At 33.1% G+C, this 24,955-nt stretch overlaps 5 protein-coding genes across 5 annotated transcripts; 3 read left to right on the top strand and 2 right to left on the bottom strand.

The window, feature by feature from the left end:
- Nucleotides 1–1,585: 1,585 nt before the first annotated feature.
- Nucleotides 1,586–4,491, bottom strand: LOC125852937 (ABC transporter G family member STR2-like). The gene is made up of 4 exons (XM_049532624.1): nucleotides 4,033–4,491; nucleotides 2,982–3,721; nucleotides 2,310–2,776; nucleotides 1,586–2,109 (listed from the first exon to the last, which is right to left on the bottom strand). The coding sequence occupies exons 1-4, from the start codon at nucleotides 4,489–4,491 to the stop codon at nucleotides 1,586–1,588; spliced, it is 2,190 nt and encodes a 729-aa protein (XP_049388581.1).
- A 2,530-nt stretch (nucleotides 4,492–7,021) lies between these two features.
- On the top strand, nucleotides 7,022–8,241 carry LOC125852959 (late embryogenesis abundant protein M17-like). The gene is made up of 3 exons (XM_049532651.1): nucleotides 7,022–7,133; nucleotides 7,538–7,681; nucleotides 7,991–8,241. The coding sequence occupies exons 1-3, from the start codon at nucleotides 7,040–7,042 to the stop codon at nucleotides 8,239–8,241; spliced, it is 489 nt and encodes a 162-aa protein (XP_049388608.1). The 5' UTR covers nucleotides 7,022–7,039.
- Nucleotides 8,242–10,201: 1,960 nt separating this feature from the next.
- On the top strand, nucleotides 10,202–11,123 carry LOC125852936 (late embryogenesis abundant protein M17-like). The gene is made up of 2 exons (XM_049532623.1): nucleotides 10,202–10,301; nucleotides 10,876–11,123. Exons 1-2 carry the CDS (start codon nucleotides 10,202–10,204, stop codon nucleotides 11,121–11,123), a joined length of 348 nt encoding a protein of 115 aa, XP_049388580.1.
- Nucleotides 11,124–15,621: 4,498 nt separating this feature from the next.
- LOC125852943 (U11/U12 small nuclear ribonucleoprotein 35 kDa protein) lies at nucleotides 15,622–20,636 on the top strand. Its single transcript, XM_049532629.1, has 8 exons — nucleotides 15,622–15,828; nucleotides 15,907–16,004; nucleotides 16,192–16,243; nucleotides 16,454–16,524; nucleotides 17,180–17,270; nucleotides 17,354–17,429; nucleotides 19,451–19,529; nucleotides 19,871–20,636. The coding sequence occupies exons 1-8, from the start codon at nucleotides 15,663–15,665 to the stop codon at nucleotides 20,294–20,296; spliced, it is 1,059 nt and encodes a 352-aa protein (XP_049388586.1). The 5' UTR covers nucleotides 15,622–15,662; the 3' UTR covers nucleotides 20,297–20,636.
- Nucleotides 20,637–22,391: 1,755 nt separating this feature from the next.
- Nucleotides 22,392–24,281, bottom strand: LOC125852924 (amino acid transporter AVT1H). The gene is made up of 3 exons (XM_049532611.1): nucleotides 24,077–24,281; nucleotides 23,266–23,879; nucleotides 22,392–22,934 (listed from the first exon to the last, which is right to left on the bottom strand). Exons 1-3 carry the CDS (start codon nucleotides 24,279–24,281, stop codon nucleotides 22,392–22,394), a joined length of 1,362 nt encoding a protein of 453 aa, XP_049388568.1.
- Nucleotides 24,282–24,955: the final 674 nt, after the last annotated feature.

The following is a 24,955-nucleotide window of genomic DNA, read 5'->3' as shown; positions in this document are numbered from 1 at the left end:
TATCAAACTATTAATTCAAATTAAATGTTGTAGTCATAGTTTAATTTAATTGTAATTCGTAGCAAACATCCATTTTTTTCCATCTGATTCGGTATACAATTAGCCATTTTCGATATACAATTAGTCATTTTATACATTTTGCTATAAAATGCGTTTGTGTTTGTATAAAGCGAGAGAAAAGTGTATATACAAATATAAATACATATATTTTCGTCATATACACTTATAATTATACAAATAATGATCTTATTATACAAATTACAATGTATAAATGAATTTATACAAAAATGAACAATTTGTATAAATTTAGATGTTTGTAGCGAATTATACAAATCAAAAACTCCATAGCAAACATAAAATTTGCTATGGAGCGCAATTATGTAAATTATAGCTATAACATACAAACATGATTTTTATGTTTGCTATACGTGAAAGTTGCTCATTTTATTGTAGGAAAATGTTCTATAGGAAATCAATTAGTTAAGCTCTTCTCAAGTTGATTAATTGTTCCCATATTTTGAAGGACATTAGTTACTATATATTAGAAGAGTCTAGGATTTACTACCATTGTTCCAATAAAATCATTACACATGTCTAATATTTACTATATAAAATATATAAGTGGGCCCCACCATAATAATAATAATAATAATAGTAATAATAATAATAATAAATAATAATAATTATTATTATTATTATTAGTATTATTATTATATATGTATTATTATTATTATTATTATTATTATTATTCGTATTATTATATGTGTTTTTCAGAAAACGTGGGTAGTTTTTTCTATGAGGAGTATTTTTTATTTTTTGAAAGAAAAAACAGATTTTTTGTTTAGTCCCAAAAAAAAAGGAATAACACACTATATATACTTTTTAGAATTGTTTTCAAAGGACGTGGGTTGTCATTATTTTTTAAAAAACTTTTTTTTTAATCAATTTTTAATTATCTATATTTAATTATTTAAAAAAAAAACTCAAAATTCAAGAATGTAACTATTCATTTTAACGTTGTTATCTTCTAAAATAGTAACTTCTTTTCTTTATTTAAAAACAAATTATTATATTTGATTAGTTGATAATTTAAAATTTAAAAATTAGCAATTAATTGTGNAATTTCTCAAATTTCATAATATGACATAAATTAAAATTAAAAAAATATATATATATTGGCACGGGGTCCTATATCTAGTATATGTAGGAGTCTTATATAGTGGACCGGGTTGGCCTGAATTTGAACGGAATAAAATTGATCAAGTTAATAAATAAGCAAATTAGTTTAACGGGCTAAATAATGAGTTCGAGTCTCCCAACTCTTTCCAAGTTTTAGTTTCGTTCTTTATTTTCTGTTTAATTACGTAATATTTTTTTTCTTATAGTATGACTATATAGACAACATATCAAACAAAAAGAATCTTTGTAAAAATATTTTGACAAGAGATGATACATTAATACTATTAATCATACAATTGAAGTTTGTATGTTAGCATAACAGATTCTTTTTTTTTGTTTTTCCAGTCGCATTGGAACCCGACTTTTTCAGATTCGCGCCAGGAGGGGGAAGCACTCCATGCAGATTTCATTTCCTCTGATTCTTTGAAAATAATCTAAGAGCAATATAAAACAGAATTCTGTAAAAAACAGCCCATCCCAACATAATATATACTTTTTCCCACTTCTTGGTTGGATCAAGTGAAATATTAAGTGATTTCAAGATTCCAAAACCAGTAACATCTCTTCCAAGAGGGTCTTTTCCAAATGATTCATTTGTTTGATACTGATTCATCAAAAGTCCTTCATATGGATAAGTCATTGTTGAAACATAATTCATCCATTTCCAGTAATTTGGCATGTCATTGCTGTTCAAGAAATAGCCACAGAACAAGAAAAACAGCGCGGTGAAAGCAATCACAGCTGCATAACCTAGTATGTAGTTTGGCACCACTGAGCTCACGAATATAACGAATGAATTTGTGGAGAGTAGTGACATGAACAGAATTACCAAGAAATAGATGAATGGCCCTCTAAGTGATAGTGCAAACCAAACAATCACTGCATAAACTGCAGCCTGAAGAGCTAGGAATGGAAGGTAAGTAACTAGACCTGCAACATTATTATGTACACAAGACTTATTAGAACGACGTTTACTAGTAGAGTTATTCCAAAAGATATGTACTTTTTAATTAGATAATATGTTCAAGAAAAGTAACTAGACTTGCAACATTATGTACACAAGACTTATTAGGACGACGTTTACTAGACTTACTAAAATGGAGTAATAAGTTCAAGAAAAGTAATCAGACCTGCAATTGTGTAAGAAGAGGCTCTATACTTATTGTGAGAGGTCTCGCGAATGAAGACAAATCGTTCTTGAATGAAAGCAGGAACAGCATCATTGGACGAAAAGAAAAAGAGGGTGCAAGTGAAGATGAAGAAACTGAGGCGATTTGTGATCCCTTGAAGGTTTTCTTTGGGATGCAGGAACATAGTGGCCATCATAATTCCCATGGCTGATAGTACTACAAGCCTAGAGAGGAAAAGTTCAGGGGTACGCATGATGTTTATAAAGTTTCGTCTCATCAATATCCATGTCTCTGAGAAGAAAGAATTCGCAAACTTTGGCCCAAGATAATGGAAAGAATGATTGATGTCATGAGCAAAATCATTGGGTGTCAAATAGTCATTTTCATTAACAGTGTAGTCACTACTATGCGGAGTTGGAGTACTTTGAACGATCTCTGTAGAGTAGGCATAGCATCCTGGAGAGGAACTGCACAAACATCCCAAATATTGTTCGTTAGATTTAACTTATATATACTGACAGTATAATTTGTTTTACAATATCATAGCATTTCAACATGTTGTAGTAAGTTATCAGTCTTATTTTCCATGTTATTAATTAGTGCCATTTTAGATTATCAGTGTATAAAAGTTTTGATTCTAATCTCTAATAGAAGTGAAGTGAATGTGTTTACCCCATAACACTTGGACTTCTATGATCATTGCGCCTAGCTGGTGAAAAGCCTATAGATTGTAGGACACCACTACGGCTGGCACTCCAGGACTTAGATGTATTCCAGGGACTTCTAACACTGTGATCGAATCCTGTGTCATCTTGTGCATGGGTTTGCAAACGAAGACGTTTGCTTGACTTGTCACGACCTTGTGCCTCCAGGACCTGATGTTTAGCACGGTGTGATGGACGGGCAGGTGATGGAAGCACAATGGAAACTGACTTCTCGTGTGCTGCTGCACCGATTTGTGGAGGTTTCATACCAGTAAGTGCAAATGCAGCTACTGCTTCTACTCCAAGTTCAGATTGATCATATTGCTGAATTACATCAATCAGGTGTTCTATCGAGCTTTCGTTCTTTGGCACTTTTCGTCCCATCCTAACAAGATGATGAGACACATCATTCGGTGCTCCTTGGTACATGAGTTGTCCGCGAGCCAGGATGATTAGATGATCAATAAGCAATTGAATACGGTGTGAAGGCTGATGAATTGTTAGAATCACAGTGCTTCCAGCTCGGGCTATATCATGCACCTTCTCAATTACACTATGAGCACTAGTTGAATCAAGACCTGAAGTAGGCTCATCCAAGAACAACAATGAAGGTCCATGTATAATGTCCACTCCAATTGACACCCTACGACGTTCACCTCCAGATACTCCTCGAGTCCCTTCATCACCTATGTAAGTGTTCCTAGTCGACTGCATCAAATAAATGATCATAACTATACAACGGTTTAGACATAAGAAATTCCAGAGTCCTCAAGAATGATGATCAAATTAAATAAATCTAATAACATATATCAAGATTAAGCTATATTTGGTTCTCAAGAAACATGACGAATAAACATTTCTATAACAACATTTCACTATAACAGCCAAGTTTTCAATCGATTTTTCATATTATGTTATATGTTCTGCATAACAGCATTTTGCTATAGCAGAACACAAACGACGTTGTTGTAAAGAGGTTTGATTGTGTAACATCAGGGAATGAGTTGTAGTCGACTTACAGACAATCCAAGTTGCTCAATCAGCCTCTCAACCTTCTCCTGTTTTTCGGTCCTAGAGAGTGATCCTAATCTAAAATCAGCAGCAAACATGAATGTCTCATAAACAGTAAGCATTGGAAAAAGTCTATCATCTTGCATTATGTAAGCTGAACTTCCTTTGATCAAACTTGGGCTCATATCAAGCCCACCCATTGACACTTTACCCCTAAGGCTTCCACTAGCAATTCTTCCAGCCAATCCATCTAAAAGTGTAGACTTTCCAGCACCACTTGGGCCCATAACTGCAGTAATGCAACCTTTTGGTGCATAACCTGTTATCTGGTGCAACAAGTCCACTTCTTGACTTAACCATTTCCCATTTTCATCTTTGATCTTTTTTGTCACTCTGTATGTTAGGCTCGAGAACTCGAGCCCCCCTGTGTAATTCACTGGCTTCCCTATGTCCACAACATGTCCCATAGTCAAGTAATTTTACGTTGTCAGTGCACAAAACTTATCGACTTATTGGGGACTTGTCATATGTCTCCCAAAAAAATTGAATGATTTGCAAGGGAATTATAAGGTTGAGGCTAAGAAAATGACTTGCCACAATTGATGGCTTAGTGAAAGGAGGGAATTACAAAGTTAAGATAATTATATTAATTAGCATTGAGTAATCCGTTTTAAATTTGTTATGATCAATAAGGATAAAATATTGTCTTGTTTGTTTCATCCTTAATTTTGAACTTCTTCTTGTCTTATCTTTAAAATCCTTTGCTAATATCATCTTATTAAGTACCATTTTAACTTTTATATGTTTTGTTGGTTGTGATGCTTCTTTTCTTCCAAAGCTAGTTTACTTCGGTTTTCTCACTAGTTAACTCTGTTATATTTTAACAAAGATTTCACTTTCCTTTTATAAACAAAAATCCCCAATAGTATATTGATGCATGATTCATAACTTCTTGGATAATGGATCCGCCCCTCTACCAAAAAAACACAAGTCTAGTTTGTCTTCTAGATTAATTGCAATCTAGATGTTGCGGCTTGCATATATTATCGTCAGCTTGGTGCACTAAGTTGCTCTAGGGAACACATCAGACCACAAGGGTCTATTGTATGCAACCTTATTCTGCTTCTCTGTTAGACTGTTTTCATGGCTCATACTCGCAACTTTCAGGCTATAAGTAACATGACACAACTTTATCATTTACGTCAAGATTAACTGTTATATAGTATAGCATGTATTCTCATGTGTTATTGTAGATAAATTTTATCATAGAAATTGATGGTTAATGATCTTCTTCCGTTTCATTTTGTCCAAATCAATTTCTTTGTTAAACATATATGAATTTCATATGTTTGAATTAATTTGACTAGTATGCGTTGTTGAATTCTGGTAACTGCCACGTCTCAGTTTTGGACTGTTCACTGTAGCCTAATAGTACTCTACCGCAAAATTAATAGGAGTATTTTGATATATTCCTACGTCTTCTCCCTTCAAGATCACCAAATTTAAAGGTCTTTTTTTATTTATTTTGTGTTAAGTTAAAATTAGATAAATAAATTAAAATTTAAGGAGAAATTATTTTTATCTTCAATTTCCTTTTTTTCCTTATCCTGATTTATTTTTAGCATATAATAATTCCCTTGAAGCATATCCTTGATTTTGTCAGCCAAAATTTGATAATATGCATACCTCATTAGTTGACTTATAGTAAGATGAGATCAACTATAACTGAACATTTTTTTTCTTCATTTCATGTGAGAGTTTCTTATATATTGACTTATTTTTCAGCTTATGTAATTAGTTAAAATTAACATGTGAAAATTAAATTTTCGTGATAATAACTATTATATTATGAAAAAGTGATCGGCGAATGTATTTTTTGTGAAAATAGGAGAGTTGAAGACCCAAGCTAGTATATCTATAAATTTGAGGGCCCGATTATTATTTGTAAAAATGAAAATTGGATCTATATTGAATTTCACCCCAAATCGATTTCTTAAGGGCTATTTAAATGACTTAAGTGCAAATCATAAGGATTGAGTTGTTGGATATTGCTCGGTCTTCACTCTATTTAAAATATATTTATTTTAAAGAACTATTATTTAAAGCTCAGACCTATAATTTCAACTTTACCCCATATATCTCGCAAAATAATTGTAAGATGACTAAACTTTGTAATTGTTCTACTTTACATAGGGGTTCTGAAAACAAATAATTTTTGCACTTGGTCCAATATATATTGTTACTCCTTGTAAGCAGTTAAGTTCTATGGCTTAATCTTTTTCAAGAAAACTTCGAAGTTTGTAGAGTAAAAGAAGGTACAAAATCTTTAAAGGTTAATAAACTAAATTACGAATAAAAATATAAGTTTTAAATATAATTTGATAAATTAAAACTTAGCTTTATATCATTATTTTTTCACAATCGTGGTGTTTGGATCAACATGAACACACCTCTATCGATTAATTTCACGAGGGACTTGTCAATGCTTTAATAAATGAATAGAAATCACTTAATGTGTTTGTTTTAGCTAACATTTTAACTTGTGACGTCGTTCCAAGTCTGCTTTATTAATCGTTAGATCACGCCCTTACATGTCAGCAATTAATTTCATTGAACTACCCCAGTTGTGATAGCCCCAAATCAAGTCATCAGACCAAACCAAAAAAATAAAAAATAAAAATTGATATGCATGCACATATTGCAACCAAATTGATAAGGATTGAACAAGATGGAGATGGTAAAATTTAATTAGCTTTGATAAGATTTTGAAATATTTTTTAGAAAGGATACACATAAAATCCTCAACAGCCAACAACATTTGCATATGTGGGCATACAAGAGAAAATATTGAAAACATTTATTATAATTTTTCGTCCTCTCTCCATAACTCCATTATAATACCCTTTACTACGTACTACTATTCTTTCTTTTACTATAAAAAGAGGCTAACATAGCAAATGTTACTCACAATTCCAACTTTCTCAATACATATTACTGTTTGTTTAAACCCCAAAAATGAAGCTTAAGACTTATATTCTCCCTTTGCTTTTACTTCTTCTTATATCCTATTATGTAACTGCTACTGAAACATCTCAAGATGAAAAAAAAGGTAAGAACAAACTTTATATTCTCATATACCATCAAGTCATTTTATGTGTTATAACAGATTACTTATCATGATTATTTTACAAGACACAAATGACAAATTTCACATATAAATTTCACATATTTATATGTGCCAACAATGTATATCACTTAAACTCGTATTTAATTAAATTGATGGCTAGGTAAAAATACCTCGATGGACATTTATTATGTGATCATTAACAATTCTTATACTCACTATATATATTTAGTATACCTTAATTATGAAGTGCTAATCTTAATTTTCATTCTATTAGCATAATATATAGTAATACTTTTGAATGTTATTATTTCATGTTCACATATAAATTAGTAGGCTAATTAAAAAATAAAAAGTTAATTAGTACTCTTTAATCTAATTTGTTGCAGCTAATGAAGTGAAAGAAGCCAGCAACCAGTACAACGGAGGCGGACACGGAGGCCGAGGCGGCTGGGGAGGCGGAGAACATTGTCATTATGGCTGCTGCGGCGGTTATGGCAAACGTGGTTGCCAGAAATGTTGCAGTACCCCTCGTAATTAATTCGAACTTTTTAATTATCGAAATTCAAACATATTATAAATTAAAATGAAGGAATTAATATATTTTCATGTAAAGAAGTTATTTTTTAAAATCAACGTAACTATCTAGTTTGCTAATATTAATTATTAGTCTTTAATTAATAAATATATATCTTCGATGAAATATTCCTCACTAGCTCTCTAGATTAAAAAAAAAAAAACGCTCAAATACTCTTTTCATAAATAATTTATTCAGAACATAATAAACTTGTCTTTTCATAAATTCAAAATTCTAACTTCGACTCTATGTCATATATTTGCAGAAGAAACTGGTGATGGTGATGGTTATGGTTACGGCTGGGGAGGACGTGGCGGTGGTGGTGGCGGGTGGGGCGGACGTGGAGGTGGTGGTTGGGGAGGTCGTGGCGGTGGTGGTTGGGGAGGACGTGGCGGTGACGGAGGCGGAGGCTGCCGACATGGATGTTGTAATCGTGGTAGATATGGAAATTGCTACCAATGTTGTTACTCAGCTGCAGAAGCAAAAGCCTATAATGAAAATGAAGCTCAACCTTAAAAGTTTTAATTTATAGTTAAGAGTATGTTGAAATGAAAAGAAGAAGCATCCACATGTACGTAGTTACGTTAATGTAATAATAAAGTAATTATGAGAGAGTTTATGTGGGAATAATACGGATGCTAATAATAATAATTAGCTTATTATATAAAATATATATGGGGGGTTTTGTTTTGTTTCACTAGTTTTGCCTTAATTAGGGTTAGATCCCTATAATGGCTTTGAGAACTCAAGTTTGCATGTGATGTCTGTTGTAAATTTGATGTTTTCTCTTATGTTTTGAATAAAGTGAATTCCTTTTGTTTACCTCTTAATTATCTACTACATCTACATACTTTTTTTTTAACTCCGTCTCAAAAAAATATTCATCTAAATTTTTTATAATTAGAAAAAAAATTAATTTATCTTTAGATGAAATGATTTATAGCCACACAAATATCTAAACTTTGTTCTATACCATCAATTTTGAAAATCTTCTTATATTTCTTAAACTTTATGTCAAGTAATATAAAACAATGTTTTGTTTTTTTGTTTTTATCTAATATTCATATTGAGATCTGACTTAATTAGGATTCGAGCCGGAAAGAAAGCAAAAGTGACGTTTGTACTCAATTTTTGCAGTTTAGTTTTTGAAATATAATTTGGACAAATAAATAATTGTGCATTTGAATTTGTCCTTGAACCATTATTCTGATAGACATTTGTGTTTAAGTAAGGTGCATTACCTAATTGAAAAACCTCTTGTATTCTTTGAGAAGATTCAAACTTATCAGAATTTTTCACTGATCCAACAATACTAATACTCTCTTCGAGTATATTTAGTGTAATTTTATAAGTGGAATCTAGAGAGGATGGTGTGTACGCAATTTTATTCCTATCCTATAAAAATAGAGAGGCAAAGTTATTTCGGATAGATCATTGGCTCAAATAAAGCATATAGTAAAAATAATGAAGAAGAGAGTCATAGCAACAACCAAATACTAATGTGATTATTGAAGCAAAGGAAAAAACCATGTAACACTGATTACATTGGAGAATAAAATAATTAATAGGAGAGTAATATTAATAATTACCACTTTCTTATTTTGAGAGGGTAACTATTATAGAAAAGTCAAATATAAGATGTAATTAGGATCAGTTATTATTTGAGGAAGAAACGATTATAAAAAAGTGATTAATATATAAGGATAATTAAGACCAGAAAATAGAGATCTAAATAAAATGCGTCAAATTTAGAAAGATATTTTTTAGTATTGTGCCTGTATAATTCCCTTGAAGCATATCTTGTAATTTGGTCGATCAAAGTTGATATTAATTATGCATACCTCATTGTTTGACTTTCATAACTGAACAATTTTTTACTTTGTTTTGACGTAAGATTCTCATATCAAGAGAGCACTCAATTTTCTGATGATGTTCTTAATTTGGATATCATAATGAAACGATATTTTTCGAATTAGTTGTTAGTTATATGCTTAATCTTTTTTCAAGAAAACATTGAAGTTTATAAAGAGAAAATTTAAAAAGGGTACAAAATCTTAAATTTTTTTTAATGAAAATTTAACTTTTGACCATCAATTAACATACCCCATATCAAGTCAGACGAAATAGTAGCTATGTATGTACGCATATTGCGACCAAATTAAAAAGTTTGAAAAGGATAAAGCTAGTAAAACTTTTTTTTTTTTTTTTAAATGGCTAGTAAAACTTTGTTTTGATAAGATTTTTATTTTTTTTTGGCAAAGATACAAAATCCTCAACAGCCAACAACATTTGCATATGTGGGCATGTATACATGCAAGAGAAAATATTGAACTCATTTATTGCAAATTTTGGTTCTTTCTCCATATAGTAACATTACAACTACTACTACTCCATTGCTATAAAAAGTGGTTAATATAGCAAATGTTACTCACAGTTTCAACTTTCTCAATACATAGTTTTGTTTATCCAAAAAAAAATGAAGCTAATTAAGACTTGTATTCTCCCTTTGCTTTTACTTCTTCTCATCATATCCTATTACGTAAGTGCTATTGAAACATTTCAAGATGAAAAAAAAGGTAAAATTTTATATTTTTATACCATCGAGTCATTTTATGTGTCGTGGTAGATTACTTATCATAATTAATTACTTACAAGATACAAATTCCACGTTTTAAAGACGATTCTTTGATGATAAGATAATTACTATACAATATATAGCTCAAACCTGTATACTTATACAAAATTCCAAGTAATGATAATTTTGACTTGATTAGATGACCTCGTTGGACGTTTATTATGTGCTAATTACAAATCATACGTACTCACATATGTATATTTTTATAAAGTGCTAATTATCTTCGTAAAAATTGACTCATTCTATTTGCATGATATGATATTATACTATAAGCTTTTTACTTGGTGTGTATAGACTATAGTATACCTTATGAAGTGCTAGATAATATTAATAAAAATCTTCTTATTCCATTTGCATAGATTTCTGAACATATATTGTCTAATTCATATATTCCGTACGTGGTACGAAAGAAAATATTATTCAAATAATAAGTGTCCATTAGAAAATATCATTTTACATAAACAACTCAAAATTCTAGGTCTGTGTCTACGTATAACTAATTCATATATTTGCAGATGAAGGTGTTGTAGTGGATGATGATGATGGTTACGGCTGGGGAGGAGGACGTGGTGGTTTTGGATTCGGTTGGGATGGACGTGGTGGTTGGGGTGGCAGTTGGGGCGGTGGTGGAGGCAGCTGGGGAGGCAGGTGGGCCGGTGGGTGCCGATATGGTTGTTGTGGTCACAGATATGGAAACTGCTACCAATGTTGTTACTCAGCTGCAGAAGCAAAAGCCTATCATCAAAATGAAATTCAGCCTTAGAGATTTTCAAAGACTATATGTTGCAAGGGAAAGAAAAAAAGCATCCACATATATATAGTTAATAATAATGTAATATAATATTATAGATTAGATATGAGAGTTTATGTATGAATAATATGGATGCTTATACATATATGTTTTTTTTTTGTTGTATGTTTTTTTCACTACTTTTGTCTTTGTGGTTAGATCCCTAAAGGCATTAAGATTGTGTGTAATCTTGAAAGTTTTGATGTTTTTTTCGTTCAGTATCGAATTTGAAATTTAAATGAGATGAAAAAAATTAAATAAATTAAAATAATGATAATTTTTTCCCCTTATATGAGTATTTCAAATGAAATAGGCCTAACGACTATTACTCAGTGATCGAAAATACAACCTTACTTGAAAAAATAAGGCGTTTTACTAAAAATACAACCTTAGTTTTGGGATTACTTATGTAGTTTTCCTTTGAATAAAAGTACAATTGAAACAAATTCTTCTATTTTTTTATTTTATTGATTTAAGACATGTACATCTCGCGGTACAAAGAGATATAGATTAAGTACATCACTAGTTCATCATTAATGCTTTGACTTATCCCTTTAAGCTCTCTAAGAATTAAAATGAGTGAATTTTTGGAATAGCAAACATAAAAATTATATTAGCTGTCACACCCCAAAACCGGATGTGATGGCACGTGTCCAAACCCCACCGGACACGTCAGCCTAACACCCAAAAACCCGACGATACGGAATTAATAAAACAAGAATAAGATAGAAAGATAAGCGGAAGTCTTTAAATAAACTCAATGAAACCCTAGAATTGGTTGTCACATGTACAAACCTCTAATACGGAATCTGAATAAAATATACAAGTCTCATAGTAAAGTTCTAGAATAGAACAGAACAATAAATATAGATAACTTGAGGGCACGTCTGGAATGAACCGCTACCTCTCAAGTAAGTCTGGAAGCTCTAATATGAAAATGAGTAATAAGTCGGATCTGATAGAGCTGTCAACCTACACCACTGTGTAGAAGCAAGGGTGAGTACCAAAAGCAACAGGTACTCGCAAGTAACACTAAACTAAGCTAAACTAGCAGCTACAAACAACTCCTTTCAATCCCAACCGAACCACCGAAACTTCATTCTAACAGCGAACCAACAACCTATACTACACAATTCATAATCAACAGATATATCCAACAGTGTCTCAACATCAACCTCATATCCTCATATAAGAGCAAATAGATCATATATCACATGAAGAGGGGCAAATAGGTAAAATCCACACACCACAGACAAAGATGAAGTCAAATGCGATGCAAATGCAATAATGATGTCATGTAGTCGTGATGCATGTCTGTCCTACGATACACATCTGTTGACGTAATCAGTCCGCGCTGAATACTCAAATCAGAACCCATGGGGGCCACACATGGACCATGTATCACCGCCGGAACCAGATCCCATCGGCATCCAAATCGCTAGCCGGAGCTAGTCCATCTCATATATCTCTAGCCGGAGCTAGTCTCAACTGTGTCTCATATCCATCCATCCTCATATCAGTGTCTCAGAACTCATGCAACAGATAGTTCACACATGGGATGAATAATGAATATGCACATGTCATCAATCACAATCATATCACGATCACATCATAGTATTACACATCATCTGTCTCAATCACAACCATATCACGACCACATCATAGTATTACACATCATCTGTCTCAATCACAACCATATCACGACCACATCATAGTATTACACATCATCTGTCTCAACATCAATGTCTGTATCAATCATAGCCTACTCATGCTCTTCTATCCCCTCAATATCAGTTATCACATGACTTATTCAACAAATTCAAGTCACATATAACACATTTAGCTCGTTTTATTCCCCATCTTTCAATTACAACAATTTCAATCAACAAATAAAACTCATCCTCAATCCCCATTACTCCCCAACACAATTAGGAAAGTAGTCATGTGTAGTCTAAGAGTTTAACAAAGTTTAGAAGTCACTTGCCTCAAAACACTTCAACTAGTAACTCAAATTTGAGTTTTACCCTTCCGAGCACGCTCCAAATCACCACAATCTATTCATAAATGGAATCTCACAATCAATACGAATCTAACAACACCAATATCGTGAAATTTGGAGAAAAGGGTAAAATGGTCAAAAAAATCTCGTTCCGAAAAATATTCTCGAAATCTGGAAATTTTTAGTGAAAAATGTTCCCCAAGAAATTTAGAATCCAATAGTGAAAACCGTTTCGAAAAAGGAGTTGAAATGAGTTCACAAACTCAAATTTTCTATTAAATTCGGATTAGGCAAAAACCCCCAAATTTTTCAGTTGAGATCTCAAATTTTGATGTTAAAATCCATAAATAATCGATGGAAATCAAAGATATAAGTTGGAAATAACTTACCCAATGAATTCCTTGCGAAAACCCACTTGAAATCACCTATTTTCGAGCTCTCAAAGTCTAAAAATGGAGAAATGGGTATTTTTCAAGTTGGGGGAAAATGGCTACTGTTTTTTTGACTTAAAAAGGACTGCTATTGCAGCTGAAACACAACAATAACACCAAAGTTTAAGTCCCCGTTGGACCCTCGGGATTCGTTCGGAATCTCGTGCACACAAACTAAATATGTACCCCCACTAAATTCGACGTTCCGGACTCAATGGAACCGTCGGAATTTGAATTCGAGGACTCCTTGACCCGAAATTCAATAAGATGCCAAGAAACTAGTTTAACGCCAAAAAAATTCGAAACTCAAACGGAGCGTCTAAAAATTCAACCAAGACTCATTCTAGACTTAGAATCGCCTCCCGAAACCAACGGTACTCTCGGAATTTCAATCCGAGCCTCGGAACCTCATATGTTGACCAAAGTCAACTCTTTATCACAATTTCACAACTTTAGCAACTTAGGACCTCAATTCTTCGTTTCAACTCCAAATTCAACTCCGTAACTTCACACAGACCCGTTTCGACATTCTAAAACTGCCGGAATCGACGGAAATCCGATCCGAGTCCCGAAACTCCAAATAACTCGAAAAAGCACTTTTTAACCAACTTTAACTCATAAAAACTCAACTTCTCAAAAACTCAACTTTTTACCAACTTTTCCTCAAACTAACTTTACAACCACAAAACATGGGACTCGAGGCAACTACCGAAAGGGCAAAATAGTCATTTCCACGAAAAATTACCAAAATGATATTTCGGGTCATTACATTAGCACTCTATAGCTATGGAACATCTGATTTGTATAAATCACAGACATTTGATTTGTATAAAATTGCGGCGATTTGTATAAATCGGCCGATTATGTCTATGAAAATTGTGTTTGTATATGTATATGTTTTTTGTGTTAGGCTAGAGTGGCGAGCAAGATTAGGAGAGAGAGGAGAGAGGTGAGTCGGAGAGGGCAGAGAGGTAATTGTGTATGTATGTCGGTTAGATAATTGTATATATGTAACTACTATGTATATGTATCAATGATTGTGCTTGTATATCTGCATAAAATTTGAATTTGTATATAATTGAATCGAGTTAAAATATTTGTATTTGTAGATCTAATCTCTCTCGCTTTATACAAACACAAATTGTACATCGTATTTGTATAATTTGTGTTTATATAAAGCGAGAGAGAAAGGCAAAAGAGAACTAGGTAGGGGAAGATTTGTATTAGTATAATTATAAGTGAATAGGATGGAGAGATATGTATTTGCATTTGTATATATAGTCCTCTAGCTTTATACAAACACAAACACAATTTATACATTTGCATTTGTATAAAAGTGAGAGAGGCGAGAGAGAATTGGGAGTAGCGAGCGAGATTCAGGGGAGAGAGGCGAGAATGACAATGTGTTTGCTACGAATTGGAATTAAATAAAACTATAGCTACAACATTTATTTTGAATTAATAATTTGCTATAATGTACAATTTTCCCTTAAATATTTCGATCACATCTTATAACTCAAATAAACTCTAAATTAGTTATTGAGTTCAAGCCTCCTTTTGCATAAGACATAATATATAACTATTTAATTTGGTTTCGATTAATTGACATTTATATTCTTCAATTTTAGAAGTGTAGAAGTAGATACTTAAACTTACATAAAATTGAATAAGTAGACACATACGTCATACATGACATCTTGCATGACAATTCACGTCTTACGTGTATTATATCACGTAGGACACATATGCCTATTTATTTAAGTTTAAATAAGTTTAAATATTTATTTATGAACACCCAAAGTTAGATAATATAAGACAAATCAAATGACATATGTATTATGTTTTTTAGTAACCTTATGTTGTCTACACGTATCATAATCTTTTATGCACCGCATAAAAAAAGAAAGACTTATTTATAATATAAAAAAAATATAATAAAATAAAATAAACTTGAGTTGAGATTATGGAAAAGAGGAGGACAAAATTGGATAAATTCAATGTGGACTACCAACTATTTGAAATTTCCAAATATCCCCCAAAAGTACAATTGTGTGTCAATTTGGTTGCGGAAGTTTGTTCAAAATGGTTGGAGAAGAGCAGAAGGAAAGGAGGTCTACTGCCAATCTGAATTCAGTATTTTATGCAGAATCATACCATCCAATTCAAGCTGGAAGCATCGATGGCACTGACATTCTTCCCCATGATAACGCCATTTACAGAGCTCTTCTTTGCTCTAATGCCGGCTTGTGTTAGTGATTTCATAGCTTTAACCCTTCTTTTTTCACCTCTAATTCTTCCCAATTTCACCTCTTTTCCCATTTTTCAGATGACCCTTTTGGTGACCCAAAGGCTATTGGTGATCCTTATTCTACTCTCTTTGTTGGTCATTTGTCTCAGTTTACCACTGAACAGACTCTTCAAAAGGTAACCTTTTCTTTTTTTTTTTCAACTGGAAAAGCTCTAAACTTATCCGTATTAGTTTGGGTATAAAGGTTGTATCTTTTTTTGTTTTTGCCTTTCTTTGTTACTCTTGTGCTGTTCTTGTTGTTTGCTTATTGTCTAATTGGTGTTGTTGATTTGATTATATATTTCGGGCTGTGTTTATTTGCAGGAAATGAACAAGTATGGAAGGGTGAAGAACTTAAGAATTGTTAGACACATTGGTAATGACTGTTTCTTCCAAAATTACTTGTTTATGTGGTGTTTCAGATTTTGTGTTGTGAGGTTTAGTGTATATTGGAAATCATTGACAATATGCTGGTATAGACACTTATTGCAAAAAGAAAAGATTTTACTTTTTGAAGAATTGAAGTGCATATGATATGGAAGCAACTTGGAGGTAAAATTCTCTCATATTCTCTTCACTTTTGCAGTAACGGGTGCCTCACGTGGTTATGCATTTGTTGAATTTGAAACAGATAGAGACATGCGACGAGCATATACGGTAATACGATCTCACTAATAGTGACACTTATTTCCTCATTTTGTGAATCTTTTTAGCTGCTGGCCAATCTTTCTGCATATCACAACCAGGAGATAGTGTGATGCTTGTACATTGTTTTAATGGACTATACAGGGGATACTTGGGAAAATAAGTAGAGTAATTGTACTAGAGAAACCTATAGAGAAATTTTAAGTATCAAAATGAAGGATCAAGAAGACTTGCAGTACTAGCTGTTAGCTTAGTTATGTGAAATAGCAGCATTAAATACTTACGCCTAACCCTTCTTTAGTGTGACCCGTACAAGATTTTTAAGACAAAACAGCTCTATGCTCCCTTCTGAATTGCTGAAATACCCAAAGGGATGGAAATGTGCTTGGCTACTGTATCTAATGTGGTTTGTTGGAGCTAGAGTCCTTCCTAATCACGAGAAGGAGGTTGCTAGGATTGGGAACTGGTTATTGAAGACTGTGATTTGTTATGTCTAACTAATTTGTGTGGATACGTTGATTTAAAGTTGTTTAAATACCAACTGTTTATATAAGGAAGACGAGTCATTGTCCTAGAAATACCCAAATAATTAAATTGATCTATGTTCAATTTCTCATTTACCAAACTCATTGCCTCTCTTGTTCATTTTGTTATTCACATACTGCAGGATGCTCATCATAAGGTTATTGATGATTCTGAAATAATAGTGGACTACAACAGGCAAAGGTTAATGTCAGGCTGGATTCCAAGAAGATTAGGTTAGTTTCTTTAGTCTGATATCCGTCTTCTTGAAGTTTTAATTTGCTATTAAACCTATTATCAAGATTATTCTATTTGACAGGAGGTGGTCTTGGCGGAAAGAAGGAATCTGGGCAACTTCGTTTTGGAGGTCGTGAAAGACCATTTCGTGCTCCACTGTAAGTATTCTTACTTCATGTTAAGATAAAAGAGAACTGGAGAATTGTCTCATATTCTTACGTGCTCTAAAGTCGTCCTTGCATTTTCATCCATTAGATTCTTTTTACTTGTGAAAGCTAAGCATGTTTATGAAGTTAAAGGGTATTAATTTAGTTTAATAAGCATTATGTGGAGAATGGTAGAGGGACAAGCCCATTATCCACTGAGTTTGAGCAGTGCATCACTTGCCCTCTGGGATTTCTCAGTTGCTAAAGAAAATAAAATCACTTTTACAAGCATTATACAGTTAATAGGTCAAGGGTATGATTTCCGTCAGAATCCTTTCCTACTTGTCTTACCCAAGTCCTTCAAAAAATTTGGTAAGATAAAAACCTTTAATCTTGTTTCACATAGACTAACATGCCTTTTGGGCTGTCGAAAAGAATGTCATACCTAATCATGAAGTTGGAGGATTGTGTGAAAAAGCTTTTATAAGGTCTTTGAGGAAGTTTAGTTAGTCTATAATAAAGACTTGGACTTTACTCTTTGCTAGTTTGGGCTTACTGGTTAAGGCGTTAAGCTTATAACATTGCTCCAAGTGATTGAGTGGACAGTCAGTAAAGGTCATTTACACCTTTGGTTGGCTTTGTTGAGCATAATTGCATGTCTTTCTTCCATGGGCCTTGGATAATGGACTCGGGGATGGGTATAAATGGGATATCCTACATATTTAAAAACAAAATCGGATATCTCAGGAATCTTATCCGTCCAAACCTGGGTAGAAATGAGGAAGGCTTGAATATATTTATGACTTTATCCTGCTTCAGTGACAGTTTGCCGGTGACCTGTCCCAAAGAGGAGGAAGTATAAAAGGGGGAGCAGGTGAAGAAAGACAGAAGAGAGTAATGAATCTATTCGAAAGGAAAAATATAACAAAAGATGGAAGAGAGTGAGTAGGCTTTTGCTCTTACCTCCATTATACTTGAGGATGAACAAAGGACTTTTTGGGGAGCTTATCCGGTGAGATTGTAATCCCAAATAAATTACACCCCTTCTCAGGTAGTGTAATCTGGCAAATAATCCAGTTCGATATTTAAATGTTACCAAATGTAGGATAAATTTCTTCTATCCTAATAAAATCCGCTATCTGGCTACTGATTCTTATGATTGGCTGTTGCTGGATACTGGATTAGATTAGGCAGGATAAATTTATCCCCCACAGGTAGCTTTTTGTATGTCAAGCTGGATTAATGCTCTCTTCTTATACCAGATCAACTAACATAGCTGGCCTTTCTCTTCCATTTTTTGGAGGGGTGTGGGGAAAGGAGAATGGGAAGAGGATTACAATCTCAACAGGTAAGCTTGCAAAAAATTTAACTGTTGCCCCTCATGTAAAAATAGGAGGAATGAAGTTGGGCATAGGCCCTTCATTTTTTTCTGTTTTCCTCGTTTTGCCCATCACTAGTAAACTCTTACTCCTCACCTGGAACCCCTCATCCTGTCAAAAGACTGCTATGGCTATGAGATTGTTTGTTTCATTACTTAACTTGAGGTTGTCTTTCTGCACTTTGCAGATTCGTTGATAGAACCATGATTGCTCTTGTAGTATAATTGCCCACAGTTGATTTTGAAAGATGACTTGTTTATTTTTCAAATAAAATCTTGTCAATGCTGCTAAAATATTCCAGCTTACTCTTTTCTATTTGCTTGTATGAAGTAACCAAACCTAGATATTAATCCCAATGTCTCTCAATTTGTTTCCTGTCATTCTATTTTATTGTTTTTTGTTTTTTTTATTGATCTGTGGTTGAGTACTGGTATTCCGACTCTGAAGATTATGTTGTGCCTCAACAGAAGGGAACTCAGTTTTGTTGAGGAAAAAATAAATAAAAAGATGGAACATTCCGTAGGTCTGAACAGTGCTTAATGCCTTAGCTTGCTACAGGGCATTGTCTTGAAGATATTCTCCTATTGCACTATTTTCCATGCTACTATTTTGTATATGCATTTTTCGCTAACTTCAGGATTCTTCTGGAAACAGACGGCCAATTCCGTGGGATGATTTAAAGAGGCTTGGTATACCACCACCTCCTGAGGGAAGATACATGTCACGATTTCAGGTAATCCAGTTCTTGCACATTTGGTTTTGGCCTTTTGGGAAAAACATAGGTGATCTCTTGAAAACCGTATTGTTCATGTTCACTCTACACTTATACAGTAACTGAAGCTAAGTTCTGTAGCTTATGATTGTTTCCTCTCCTCTAGTTTTGCTCTTACCATTATCCATGGCTGTCAAGTTCTCTGACTGAAATTATTTGATACAAAAGTGACTCTTAATCCTCTGGAGAAAGTACTGGTTAAGTCAAAATGAGAAAGTTGAGTCTGGATAATTGTGGTAGACAGGACGTAAATTGAATTTATCCGTTTAGTGATTCTGATGACTTGAATAAATCCCGTGTAGGCTCCATCACCACCCAGGCGAGCAAGAAGCTTGGAGGATGCTAGAGACTCTTCTCACAAGCATGATAAAAGACGCAACCATTCTCATAGACAGGACAGGTCAATAAGTCGAGAGCGCTCATCTGGAAGACAGGAGAGGTCCATGGACAAGGAAGATTTCTCTCATAGACAGAGAACACATGGAAGGAAACGAGGTGATCGAAGGTCCCCCAGCCATGATCATTCATCGGATAGGAGTTCAATGGACAGAAGCAGACATTCTCGCAAGCGCCAAAAGAGTAGCAGAGACAGGCATGACATGAAATCTCCCAGTCTTGATCATTCATCTGATGAAACTTCAACGTACAGAGAAGAACGTCGTCAATCACACAATGCACGAGACGACAGATGGTCTCCAAGAACAGATGATCCATTTGGTGACAATTAAATATCAGGAAGAACATCATAGACCACACACTAAGCACTCATATGGTGGTGATGGCTGATGGTCCCCTAGCCGAGATGTACCTTTTGATGAAGCTTCTATTCGAGAACATGAACCACATTCGTAGTAGTAAAACTCGTGGATGAGTGAGAATATACGAATATTTTTGTTAGATGATTTCCCCTTAAGTTCTAACTTCTAGCTTAGGTAGTTTTGCTTTCTAAAAGAGTAATTTTATGGGGATGACTCCCCCATAGTATGTTAAAGCACTCTATTCCTCAGATTCTGGAAATGTTGTAAAAGATAAACAATCTTGCTTCAAAAATGTTTCGTTTTGTTCGTATTATCTGTCTTTTTAAGATTTTTGCACACCCCTTGAGAAAAATACTACATAGCATTAGGATTTGTTTAAATTATCCCTTACATCTCCTTAAGCATATCACTTGTTTAACACACCATTATTTGAAGACAAGTAGTAAACACAATGATGAAGCAAATATATATCCAAGTAATTTATTCGTCTGCTTATTACTAACTCATTTCTGAGTCAACTTAAAAGCTTAAATAAAAAGTATAAAAACCATAGTGTTTTCTGTAAGAAAATTCAAGATGTAGCTGCACCAAGCAAGCGAAGAACAAGATGAAGAGTGGACTCTTTTTTGATGTCATAATCCTTCACAGTACCATTTTCTAGTTGCTTGCCACCAAATATTAGCCTCTGATGTTCTGCTTTTATCCCTGCTTTTTCATAGATTTTGTCTTTCACACTATCTATGGTGTCAAAGGTTTCCACATCTAGTGTCATGGTCTGGCCTGTGAGTGATTTGACAAATATCTGCATCCTTTATATATTTTTTTGTACCTAAATAAAAGAACAATGAAATACCTTACATTCCAACCACAACACCATAATTATCAAGGGTCCGCTCTACCACTGAACTAATACTAATAGCTAGCCATACTCCCTGTAGGAATAGTAGAAATATTTGACCAATTGCAACTATCCATTACAAAAGCAAAACATTTGTTCTTACAAGTAAATACTCAAGATCCAAGTAGACTAACTAACGATATTTGTTGCATAAATTTAAGATCAAACAATTCCATCGAACTAAGTATAATTACTATAGGACATGTACAATGTCAAAAAGAAAAGTGAGAGTACCTTAGATAAATCCAAAGAGGTGCAGAGGCTAAATTAAGGCCAAAGAACCAGAAAATAATGTGTACGAGATGCCTGTTGAGGTTTGTGTATAGACAAGATGGCTTCTTATAATGGCAAGTTACACATTTGGTCGTCGTCTAAAATAATTATATTCACGCTAAATATATATATATATATATATATATATATTTTTTTTTTTAATATAAAATATGTATATTTTATGTTTATCACATATTAATATATAAAAATATACATTTTCTGACTGTTATTTTGAGGGATGGCTATTATATAAATTTCTCTTCTTATATATTTCTTAATGAGGATGAATAAACCATTCCTTTTTAGAAAAATAAAATAATAAAATGTTAAAAGTCAGCCATTGACTAAGTCATATGAATCACATAATACAACACGGTTTGACGTGTACGTATGCACAAAATTCTTTGTTTTATAAAATAAAATATTCAGCTAAATTGCATTTGTATGACCAAGAAAGAAATCGCATGGCTAATGCATATAACTTAAATGTCAAACTTTGAGGACGGGGTCTACTGGACACTCGATGACGTGAGACATGAATTGAATTTTGAAGATATTTAAATGATCATTTATAAGTAGGATTGTTCAACGGACACGGTGAAGATGCGTTGAGGTCATGTCTAAATGTTCATCCTCAAAATTAGAGTGTTCAATTGTCAGTTAAGGCCAAATTAAGATGTCTATCCATGTATTATGTCAACTTAAGTCCAATCGAGAAACATAGTAGAAAGTTGTTATATTAATAAGATTCTTAATATATACCTTATTCATTTATTCATTACACTCTTTTATCAAAGTAACATTCCTTTGATTCCTCAACTTGATATTATCATACAATCATTTCTTGAAGATAACATAGTCTGATTAGCTAGAACAATATATTTCACAATTGTTCTAAGTCGAGTCATGAGCCCTCTTCAGACTTTTCTCCAACAACTTAGAAGAAGAAATAGTTCCAACAACTCCTAAAAGCCCACCAATAATGATGAGAGCAACATTAAGAATCAAACTCATCCTCGAAATTTCTCCCCAAAAAATCTTAGTGTAAAAAGCACAAGGGAAAATGACACATATCCCAACACCAACTAATGAGCCAGTGAGACTAAGAACATGTTCAAAATATGGCACACTAAGGGCCAAAATCAAGATTACTAGTAACAAAATTGATCCAACAATTCCTCTTATCATCATCTTGACTTTAGATTTCATTGAAGATGGCAAATTTTCTTCTAACTCAATAGCAATTGGTGCAAATTCCAGTGCATATTTTGTCATTGGTGTGAGTATTGTTGCCCATAATGCAAATTTTGTGATGATTTGGTCATGGGGCATACTTAAAGTTATTTGTGAACTCACTTGTGGACCAAAGAGTTTTGCTCCCATAAAACCTAAGGATATATATAGTGTTGTCACTAATGAAAAGCTCACTATTGATACCTTCAAACACAATAAAAATAAAAATAATTAGTACAACAGAATTAGGCAGTATATATATATATAAGTTTAAATATTCTATTCTAGCATGTTTTATAACTTCTCTTTAAAGTAATTGTATGATGCCACACAAAAAGAGAAAATGATTGATGGTTAATTAGTCATTATTTTTATTTTTTTTATGATGGTGGTCTCCAGGCCAGCTTTCGCACACCTTGACTAATTCCACGAAATACCTGTCACCTCCCACCAGCGACATGACAGATGGGAAGACTATGATGCATGAAAAAGTAAGCCAACTAATTATTAGTTCAAACAAATAAATACTACATACCTTGGTGAATTTTGAAGGGTCTTTCATTGCTGTGTAGATATTAGGAAAAACAATATGTCCAGCATAGCTGAAAATATAAAGTCCAGATATTGAAGGAATATTTTGTAAATGAAGAAATGGTATTTGATGATTAGCTTTTATACCACCAAAAATAGCAGTACATGCCACAGTAACAAATATTAAAAGTGACATAAAAATTCCCCCACTTGAAAGAAAAGAAATAGAAGAAAAATTTCTTAACCAAAGGGTAGGAATAGCTATAAGAATAGCAATTGTTGTTAATATTTGTGAAGTAGATAAGTGAAATAAAATCCCTTTTAATTTTAAATTTGTGTTTATGAACACAATGGACAAGTTGTCATGTAGAGAAATTGTGTAAGAAATAAGGGCCATGAAAATTTCTAAGTATATAAAAGATGTGACTATGATTCTCCCTTTTGTTCCAAATGCTTGGTGTCCAATATCTTTATAGTCTTTTGATTTGGGATTTTTTTGTAGACATTTTCCAAGTAGATGGGAAGTATAAGCACATATTATTCCAAGTCCTATAAGAATTATTGAAGACATCCACCCTCCATTTTCTAAAGCATATGGAGTTGATAGTTGTCCAAGACCTATATATATAAGAAGAAGAAAAACAAACAATTTTGTTAGTGAAGTTATAGCAATAGTCAAATACCTTTTTTTTTATTTTTCTTGCGATTTATGAACCTTTTTCAGACTGTTTTTTGAGCAAACTAAAAATCTTATGAGATAATGTTAGACGACGGTCTATTTGAGGTATTATAAAACGTGAGAGGAAACAACTGACCTATAAGCATTCCAATCATATTTATAACAGCATGAAGAAAAGTGGTGTTGGATTTCACATGTTGATGATAAGCCAAACTCTCCAAATCCGTGGAGTTTTCTCCAATATTATTGGAGCTATTTTCACTTGTCACTTGATGAGGCAAACAACAAGTTGAATCAAGGCATAATTGTTTTCCATTGGACTTACAACTCTTGTCACACATTGTGTATATATATCTTCTTAGAATGGTGAGTATTGATAATGCATGCAAAGTTCAACTCATATTTATAGCTTATAATTTAGAGTTAGGTTGTAGAAGCTAACTCATTTTAACTCCTATTTGTGAGAATCTACTTTAATTTCTCTCACTGTTTTTTTTAAATTAATCAAAATGCATGCATTTGCTAAGAGAGAATCTAGCTAATATATGTATGTTATATATCCCTTTTCTCTAGCTGACTTTGATGAATTTTCACTCATCGATGAACATATATATATTCTTTATTCGTAATATATATAATGTAACATAGAGATATATGTAACGTAGAAATATATGTTATTATGTAAAGTATTACAAGTAAATAATTTAAAATTGAATCAAGAAACATGTTGATTTGATCCTCTCAAAGTGGATTCTATGGCATAAGATGATTCTCCCAAAAATGTGGAAAGATTCTTGTGGGTGGGCAGCTCATGGGTTTCACAAAATTCGACATTTATAATTTTGCTTTGATATGAAGTGTGAGTTTCAGGCAAAGAGGATTCGGATAATGAACCCCTATTATCCCAAGTTAGTTTCGCTTGTGGATATGTGGTATTTAATTTTAATTAATACTTGCGCGTATAGAGTGTTTGTATTAAATTATGAATTCAACTTATCATGATTACGTCTGATTT

This window comes from Solanum stenotomum, unplaced genomic scaffold (assembly GCF_019186545.1).
Source record: "Solanum stenotomum isolate F172 unplaced genomic scaffold, ASM1918654v1 scaffold6733, whole genome shotgun sequence".
Classification (NCBI taxonomy): domain Eukaryota; kingdom Viridiplantae; phylum Streptophyta; class Magnoliopsida; order Solanales; family Solanaceae; genus Solanum; species Solanum stenotomum.
The sequence above is the reverse complement of the archived record's forward strand: the minus strand, read 5'-3'. Positions and strand labels throughout refer to the sequence as shown.